The sequence below is a fragment of the Populus euphratica genome, unplaced genomic scaffold (assembly GCF_000495115.2).
Source record: "Populus euphratica unplaced genomic scaffold, PopEup_1.0 scaffold2460.1, whole genome shotgun sequence".
Lineage (NCBI taxonomy): Eukaryota > Viridiplantae > Streptophyta > Magnoliopsida > Malpighiales > Salicaceae > Populus > Populus euphratica.
The window spans coordinates 5166-15173 of NW_011502285.1; the positions used below are offsets into that span (position 1 = coordinate 5166).

General features: G+C 31.9%; 1 protein-coding gene across 1 annotated transcript in view; it reads left to right on the top strand.

Annotated features, from left to right (window-relative positions):
- Window positions 1-8175: 8175 nt before the first annotated feature.
- Window positions 8176-10008, top strand: part of LOC105119032 (WAT1-related protein At5g07050-like) — a 2231-nt gene continuing 398 nt past the window's right edge. The window contains exons 1-7 of the mRNA XM_011017130.1: window positions 8176-8507; window positions 8605-8667; window positions 8780-8896; window positions 9027-9276; window positions 9366-9524; window positions 9620-9771; window positions 9873-10008. Coding sequence (XP_011015432.1) covers window positions 8305-8507; window positions 8605-8667; window positions 8780-8896; window positions 9027-9276; window positions 9366-9524; window positions 9620-9771; window positions 9873-10008 — 1080 coding nt within the window. The 5' untranslated portion in view covers window positions 8176-8304. The remainder of the gene's footprint in view (window positions 8508-8604; window positions 8668-8779; window positions 8897-9026; window positions 9277-9365; window positions 9525-9619; window positions 9772-9872) is intronic.

Consider the following 10008-nt stretch of genomic DNA (forward strand, 5'->3'; position numbering starts at 1 on the left):
TTTCTTTTGCAATTACAGTTGTCTTTTTCAAAGCTTATGTAATAACTTCACATTCAACCATGGAAGACCTTTATTTTCTCAACGAAGATGGTTTATTAAGCTGGAAGACTATCATTCTCGTTTAAAGAACAGCTTTGTTGCAGGAGACGCTATGGTTTTTGTTTGGTTCATTTATCATAAATTTAGGATATGGGAAGGAATGTTACGTAAAAAGAAGAAGAAACCTTCTTCATATCGTTGTTGTCTTTGAAAAGAACAGACATTGTAATAGATAAGTTTCTTAAAAATATATTGAAAATGACACCAAATAGAGATGATTAAACAGAATATTGTTGCCAGATATACTCAAACTCTAATAGTTTAGATTTTCGTGACATACGAACATGAGAAATTAGCATGGGATTAGAGTTGATGATTTAAATTTGTTATCAATTATAGAAGCTCATTAATTTTAATGAAATTAAGATGTTATGGATTAATTTCGCAAGTCGAACAGGTGTAATGCATAATTTAAGCAATCGCTGTGCTCAAAGAGACTAATGCGTACCTGGTTTTTAATCTTTTTCCTAAAAATACGTCATAAAAAAATGGGAAAAAAAACCTAACTTATGCTAGTATATGTTTCTGCTTTTTTCCGAGATTGTTATAGAATATATTGAATGTGCATTAAATTTTCTTGACTATAGAATTTAGCTTTTTGGTTTTCAATAATATTTGGATTTTCTAGTGTTCTTTAATAATTTTTTTGTAATAAATTATTTGTCTTGTATTATGAGGATTATAAAATATATTATAAAAAAAATATGAATTTCACCTATAAATCATTTGTATTTTTTTAAGATTTTTTTTAAATGGTAACTTTAGTTCTATGAATTTCATAAAACATGAGCTTTTCTTTCAAAAAAGGGATTGTAATCGATAAAATGAAAATCTAATACTTTCTATCTTTTTTTAAAACAGAAGTATTTTTGAATTTTTAAAAATTTCAGACATAAAATTTGATTTTGCTAACCTTAAAATGGAAACAAAACAAAAGGTGTTAAAAAATAATGGCGTCCAAGACAGAGCATGCTGAAGGTAATTAGCTCTTAATTGAACTTGGTAAGATGCATGAAGATTTTATGTTACTAGTTGCAAAAATTGTACTTGGGAATTCGGGATATTTCCTCATAATCCAATGTATGAGAATTTAGACACGATAATAATGAAAGCTAGTTTAAACATAATAACCTAAAATATTCGATTATCATATTCCATCTGATCATATAAATCTCTCTTTTTTCCTTTTTCCCATTTATAATCAATTTCAAAGTTTCCATGTACTTCAAGATTCATTCAAAAGAGAACGAGAGAAAAAGAACGGTTCCCCGCCTTACATTAAAGCAATATCATCAATGAAAGATCGGATCCAAATTTAACCAATGAAATGCATCAGTTGATAGGGTTGATGGCAAGTCAATAGAAGGCAAAAGTGCACGGATTCAAGCAAATAACTTAATGCTATATGTTACTTTTACTGTAGAAATTTCAGCTTGATTTTGATAAATTAATGGTGTATGTTGTTGCCTTATTAGTGTTTGATTAGCATTGACGGTTGCGGTTTAAGAGTAAAAGCTATATATTATAAGTTTTTTCAAACTCAAGTTTATCACAATTTAAAATGAAAAACAGGTTTAAACAATAGAAATCATACAGCCTTTAGAGTTATGGCCAGTATTCAACCGCACCGTTCTAACCCTAATATGATCAGCCTGTTTTGTTCTTGTTCCTTGATTCTTTGTGGTCTAAATTTTACTTCTTAGCAAATGAAATTTACAGTTCACTTGGTTATATTGTTGTCAAAGTTTGTCTCCGTTCATTCCTTTTACATGCATGAAAGTGCAAACCAGAGATGCAAATGTTTTTGGTATTGTGTTTACCCTTTTTTCATCCAGCAATCATTCATGTTCCATAATCTTGGGTTGTGTTTTTGTTTTTGTTTTTTTTTTTGTTATAGCAAATCAATTTTTTTTGTTTTTTTTTCCTTCTAATGTTTAAACAATAGAAATCATTCTTTTTTCTTTTTATCTTATCTCTGTATTTTGTTTTGGCTATTGATTTAATAATCTTTTCAATATACTCGATTATTATAAAAATAAAAAAAATCACTCATATTCCATAATATTTCCAACCTAACCCAACTTCACCTGAGAAAGAAGGGACAAAAAGGGATATGATCAGCATAAAAGCAACCATGCATATACTAGTGACTTTATAGACCACAACGTGGCCCTCTAGCCCGCCACCACCACCACCAAGTCGAAGCTCTTTTCTTTCATGGTGGAATCTCTCAATAACTTAGCTAGATGCCCAACAAAAACCTCTATGAAACTTGTTCACAATGTTCAACAACTTAAGAACCAAACTATTAGGATCAATCTAAGGTGTTTACGTACATATATTGAGTGTGTCGTAATGTAATATATAATTGGTCCATTCACAATTTAATTAATTAATTACTTGTGAAATCTAGTTGTAGTCTAAAATCGTTGGAATATTTTTTAGATTAACGTGGGTGTCCGGGTCAGCTTGCGCGCACCACGACTAATCCTACGGATCCTGAAGTTAACGACCATGTAAGCCTTCAGTGGCCATCATATTAGCAACCAAGGATTCGAACCTGAAACCACAAAAAGAGCAAACCTCTTAGTCTCAAATCTTTATCACTTGACCACCACCTAGATAATAAATCCCTTGAAATATTGAATGGTCCAGTCGTAGTTTAATTAGCTATAACTATCAATTAAGATATATTTTGCAAATATCACATCTGTTTCAAAAAAAAAAAGTGTTCTTAAAAGAAGGGAAACTATTTAGACATTGTAAAATACCAGTTCTTTTTGGAATTTTCTTAAAGCATAGTACAAAATGCCTAGCAATAGGCTAATCATATGCTAATTATTTTACAAGCTATCCAAGTACATGAATCTAGTAAGAAAAATCATTCGTATTCTAGTTCGCATTTGTTTAATATTTTAGGACGGAAAGAACAAAATATAAATATATTTAATTAAAAAGACAGAATTCAATGATTCTACATAATACATGTTATGTTTAATTTTTCAAAAGACAAGGATATTAATCTCGGTCATTTATCTTGTTTATCAAACACCTTTAAGAGACTTATTATAAATGTCTTTAAGATCATTTTAAATTTAATTTATTTTCAAAACAAGAAATATAAGAAGACAGGTCTTCTATATTTATATTGTCTATGTTGCCCAGTAGGGGTAAGCAAAAAAACCGAAAAACCGATTAAACCGAGAAAACCAGAAAAAAAAAACTGAAAAAACCGAACCGAAAAAAAACCCGATTAAATCGATTAAAATTTTGAAAAAACCAGCAAGTTCGGTTCGGTTTCGGTTTTATAACCAAAAAACTGAAAAACCGAACCGAACCGAGCCGAAACCGAAAAAAAAACCTAGCCAAACCGGAAAAACCGAGAAAAAATGAGCCAAAACCGAGAAAAACCGAGCCAAACCGAACCGAACCCGGTCGGTTTGACCCGGTTTCGGTTCGGTTTCGGGTTTTTTTTCAAAAAAAAAATTTCAGTTTGGTTACTTTTTTTTGATAAAAACCGAACCAAACCGAAAATAATCATCCCTATTGCCCAGTAATAAAAGGCTACCTTAGAGCAATATTAAAATAAAAAAAAAAAACTGTACAAAATCTATTTTTTTTAACTCAATTTTAGTGATTAAGAGTAACAATGCTGTAGGAATTTATATGCTTTAATAATTTGATTTCAAAGAGAATTAATTAAGGGGTTGTTTGTTTTCACATGTAGTTGTTTTTTAAAAATTATTTTTCAAATTTTTTTATATTTATTTGTTATTAAAAAAATTAATTAATGAAAAATACTTTTCAGTTAAAAAAAAATTTAGTTTGAGTTTTAAGAAAGTGTTTTTTTTTTATTTGGGGCAAAAAATACTTTCCTGAAGTTATAAAAAAATTAAAAATATCATTTTTTTTATTGATTATAGTAAATTTGGTCCTCAAACTTTTAATTGATATATATATTTTTTGATTTTTTTTAATTTTATTCCTTAAAATTTAATTTAATTTGATTTTTATATTAACTTTGATCTTATCATTACTTATTTTATTTGAAATAATTTATGAAATTATAATTATTAATTTTTTTATTTTTTAAATTTAATCTTTATTATTTTGATTATTATTTATTTTATTAGAGATCATTTATGAAAATATATATTTTTTAATTTCATCCTCATTCAACTTTTTAATTTTTAAAATTTATTCATCATTATTTTAATAAACTTGAAAAAAAATATTAATAAATTATTTTATAGCTTATTTTCTATAACATAATCAAACACTAATAAGTGTTTTTCATCTATTTTTTATAACATAATCAAATACTAGTAAGTATTTTTTAATTTATTTTTCATGACATTACAAAATATCATAAAATAATTTATTTTTTAAGAATTTATTTTAAAAAAAAACCATAAAAAAAAAAAAAAAACTTTCCAACAAATCAACAAGCTTACTTCTTTTCGGAACAAGATTTCAATTAATTAAAAATGAAAAAACTTACCTCATGAGTGCCGATATAATCAATTTCAATCGATGCCGACGTGAATAGGATCAAGACCACTAATTACAAAAGGCTCTATATTTAGCGGTCACAGCCTTGAGTGTCAGGTTTCTTTTGCTCCCAATATTGTAGGACACTCGTGCGCTTACTCAATGAATAGCAACCCTACTTATCTCCCGGCAAAGTTACTACCCTGTCATTGCCCAGGCAATATGCAAGAGCTCCCTCAAATTAACGACAATCATGATAAGGCCACTCTCTGTCGATCGATCATTGCAATTTGTTTGCACCAATTCTTGTCGGTCCGACGGTGCGGGACGTGACACAGCGTCTGTGCTGTGATTGGGAGGTGATTAGATGCCCATTTAGATCACTTGGTGCTCCACTTAACCTCATTGATCATTGCTAGCTTCACGCTAGCTAGGGCTCATGGGCTGCCGGGACTTGCTTGTGTCATGTGTAGCAAAATTGGTTGCGGAGGAGCCCTTGATTTTGTGGTGTTCAACACTGAAACGATACTGCTCAAAATTGTGGTCTCTGTTGCCTTGGCCCTGCTAGTCCCCCATAAAACCAACAAGGGGCTAAAAGTGAAGGGGACAATCTTACTCGTGATCATCAATTGCCTGTGATTGGTTTTATCATGTCCAAGTTGATCAAAATTCTTCCGTCCGATTAAATCCTGATCTATGTAATATGGCTACATCCAAGATTATCTTACTCTTTTTTGTATTTATCCTCCAATTAAAAAGAAAAATAGTTCTGCCACTGTTTACTCAAACAAGAGTGGATGATAATGGCTAGCCAGTCTCATAAATTTCAATTAAGCAATGGAAGCACCACCTCTCTTTTTTGATAAATCCTTGTTGCAAGGTGCACTGCTTGCTTCTTTCTAAACTCCGTCATTGATTTATGGTAGACAATTTGTCGACTGTAAGGCCATTCATGATCAAAGATATTGCAGTGAGTAGATGATAATGGCTAGCCAGTCTCATAAATTTCTAGCCTTGCCAACACCATCATTGCCCATGCCGTTGTTTTTCTCAGCGAATCCACAAGACAAACGATAGTGATAAATCAGATGATCAGTTGTATTATACGGCCAATTTGCATAAAATTCCGATCTTGTCATAAAAGCTGGACAAGATTGATAACGGAGCTCACTTAGCCTTTAGCAACATTTACTAAGATTTTTCGCGGCGATTACAAATGTCGCTATGTATTATTTTACTCGCTAGTTATTTTTATCATGTACAGGTTAACGATATTGGAAAATAATTACAATTGTGTTGCTTCAAGTTTCTTAAGCATCATTTAAACTTTAAAAACTACTGCAATTAATTAAGGGAATTAAAATCAGAATGCTAATCAACTCAAGAGAATTACTAAGATTACTCTACGATGTACAGACTTCTAGCGACACTTGATACAAAAATGGGGTTTATTCCCATCATCAGCCAACTGTTTTCTCACCTCATTTATTATTATTTTTTCTTGAAAGACTAATAATATTAAGGGGGTATTATTTATTCCTAATTATAAACCTTAATAATTTTTAATGATTCATAAATTCCTTATGGGGTTTAAATTAGTAAATCTTCTTCTTCTTCTTCTTTTCCAAATCTTAAAATACGACTAAAAATTAAATTCATTAAAAAAAAAAAACCAAAGCATCCTTGTGCTACAAGTACATGCAAGAATCATGACAAATAAAATTATATTCGAGTTGATCATAGGATTAAGATGGAAGAATTAATGAATCATCATTCCACATTCATAAAACAGTTAAAGAAAGGTTTAGAATTTAAAAAAAAAAAAAAAGTTATTAATGTTGTCATTATATTCGAAGCATTCCATCTTCGAATCTTTAATATGCTAATATATCAGAATTAACTATTTTAAAATTGTTGGAATATCTATGTTTAATTAAATTATTTTATAATTTTTGGAATTCTAGGTTGGGATTCCCTATATGATCATAATCGCACATGTTCTTCCACGATTCACAGCCGAAAAGAAGAGGAAAACCATCTTTTAATATATATCATGGCGGAGTATATATGTGTCTAGTCTACTCGTATAGGGGCTTTTAATTGTCTTCTCTGGATAGTACATACATGCTGTGTGTGCGTACAATCATGTACAGTTAGGAATCTTCAAACATGTCATATATATATATATATATATATATATATATAACCTATCACTTATGGAACTTAACTTATGTTTTCTGGAGTTAAATCTTAAAATTATTTTATATTACTCTTTAACAAACTAAAATTTCTTTAAGCATAAAATCTATATAAATTTATTTTTATATTATTTTTAATTTTATTAATTTTATTAAATACATAAAAAATGATGAAAATTCAAATTCAAATTTCTTTTCGATATAATATCTAATTAAAAACATATCTCATTCCAAAAGTTTACATGTAAAATATGAAAAATAATTTTATATTTGAATGGCAGATGAAGGGACGAATGCGTTTCATGATCAGCAAGCAAAAGCTTAGAAAAAAAAAATTATGTACTAAAATCTATCAGCTTTTCTAGGTAAAATTCTTGATTCTTACATGAAAAAGACTCAAACCGACGGTGTGAAAGTCTCAAACATTCTACAATAAAACCCGTCTTTCATGTTCTTTAGCCATACATGCATCTTCTTTTTCGATAAGCAATCCATAAAATACTCCTCGTACGTATAATATATACGAGGGAACAGTATGAATGCCCAAGTTTTTTTTTTTTTTATTCTATCAAATAAGAAACGCAAACGTCCAACTTTACAAATTGAGTTGTGACGTCCCACATGAAACACCATCAACAAATAATAACAAGACCTTAATTGCAAATGATAATGGAAACTTAACAGAAATCCCATTGAGGTTCCAATGTAAAACAATTATCATAGCATAGTTAATTGCATGAATAATTGAATCATAAAAAAAAAAAAATCCAATATTATTCCACTTTCTGGCTCGTTGTGTATATATATGCTTTAATCATACTATATATAGATATATATAAACTATTGACTATATATATTAGAACAAAATGCATGCTTTCTGGCAAGAGATTAAGAACTCACTGAAAGATCTTAATTTGGCAAGAGATTAAGAAATCATTGATGGGGATGAATGCTTCGCAATGCGGCATACATAAGCCGATCAAGCATGGAGGGGCCGCGCTCCTCGCCATATTACACATCTGCTTCCATTGACATCAGCATGCACCAAATTATTAGATTATGTATTGTTTAGCTCTCAAATCGTTGCCACTAAGACAAACCAATGTGGATCCCACTTAGCATAATCAAGCCTTCCTGTTGGCTGCCACTTGGAACCCAAATCAGCCATACAAGGATCATTATAGCTTATGTTAATCAGAATATTCAAATTGATCCACCTTCCTAGTAAGTGCAGCACACCAAGGATCAATCTCACACTCTCAGTACACGTGTGAGAGAGTGAGATTCTCGCATTCTTGAAACTCTCCATTTTATTACGTTATTATTTTGGATAGAAGCCTTCGCATTTCACACCCCAACTGCCTATATATATATAGTGGTCTCATTAGCCATTTATACTTAGGAGACGCATACAAGCAACTTGAGCTTCGAGTAGCCTCCTCTCTTTTTCCCCTCTTTTCCTTCTCTTGATCTTCTCATTAATTACCAAACCTTAAACTAGAAATCAACAAAATAAATGGAGGGGAACGGTTGTTTAGGAAGTTTTTTTGAAAGATGCAAGCCTTACATAGCCATGATATCTTTGCAATTTGGCTATGCTGGCATGAACATCATCACCAAGGTTTCTCTTAATCGAGGGATGAGTCATTATGTGCTAGTGGTCTATAGGCATGCCTTTGCTACTGCTGTTATTGCTCCTTTTGCTATTATTCTTGAGAGGTATACAAATAGGTTCCCATGATTAAGAGAGCACTAAAGCTTATCAATCTTTAGTACAAAAATTTATTCACCATGTTTTCTTATTATTTATGCACAGGAAAGTACGGCCAAAGATTACATTTCCCATTTTCATGCAAATGTTTGTGCTTGGTCTTCTTGGGTTAGTGTTTTTTTCTCCTTGGCATGACATGGTTCTAAACTTTTGGAAGATTTTGAAGTTAAAAAGACAGTCAATCTTAACTTCTTCCTTTTGTCCTTTCTTATTCAAACAGGCCTGTGATTGATCAAAACTTCTACTATGCTGGGCTGAAATTCACTTCTCCCACCTTCTCTTGTGCCATGAGTAACATGCTGCCTGCGATGACATTTGTCATGGCAGTTCTTTGCAGGTACCGTAATGATTTCTATGTTTCAAACTCTGTTTTCTTTCCCTGTAGTCTGCACTTCTCCTTTGTAGCTTTGGTCTGAGTGACAACTGATATACTTTTGCTTTGTTGGGCTTGTACTAAAAACATAAAGGATGGAGATCGTGGACATAAAGAAAGTTAGATGCCAAGCAAAAGTTATTGGAACCATAGTAACCGTGGCTGGGGCCATGTTCATGACATTGTACAAAGGTCAGGCTATCAATTTGATGTGGTCCGAGCATGTCCACACTCGGACATCTTCTGCTACTGCCACAGCTGGATCAGCTGACAAAGATTGGCTTATGGGCTCCATTCTCCTCATCATCGCTACACTTGCCTGGGCATCATTCTTCATTCTTCAGGTAAATAGAAAGAATAATACAAATTTTTGTTTGTGATTTTTTAAAAAAGAAGTGAAGACTTTAACTTTCTGTTGCTTTGTTTTTTACAGGCAGTGACACTTAGGAGGTACTCAGCTCAGCTTTCTCTTACAACCATTGTGTGCTTTTTGGGTACTCTACAATCCATAGCTGTCACTTTTGTGATGGAACACAAACCTTCTGCTTGGACCATTGGCTGGGACATGAATCTTCTTGCTGCTGCCTATGCTGTGAGACTCTCTCTCTCTCTCTCTCTCTACACACAAGCAGGTTCAAATATGTGACGATAGTAAAGGTACTAATAAGTGTAATTTTTCATTTTCAGGGAATTGTGTCGTCAAGCATTGCATACTATGTTCAAGGACTTGTCATGCAAAAACGAGGGCCTGTCTTTGTCACTGCTTTTAGTCCTTTGATGATGATCATAGTTGCAATCATGGGCTCTTTCATCTTGGCTGAGAAGATCTATGTTGGAGGGTAATTTCTCACTCCCTCCCAAAAAAAAAAAAACTAGTCTGCCATTTTTACTTTCGGATTGAACACACTCACTGATAACTTTTTTTTGCTTGGTTTTACAGTGTTCTTGGTGCTATATTAATCGTAGCTGGACTCTATGCGGTTCTATGGGGCAAGTACAAGGAACACAAAGAAAAAGAAGCAGAAACGATCCCTGAACCAATCAAAGAGAATGGAGAGAATGGTCACACAGCAGGA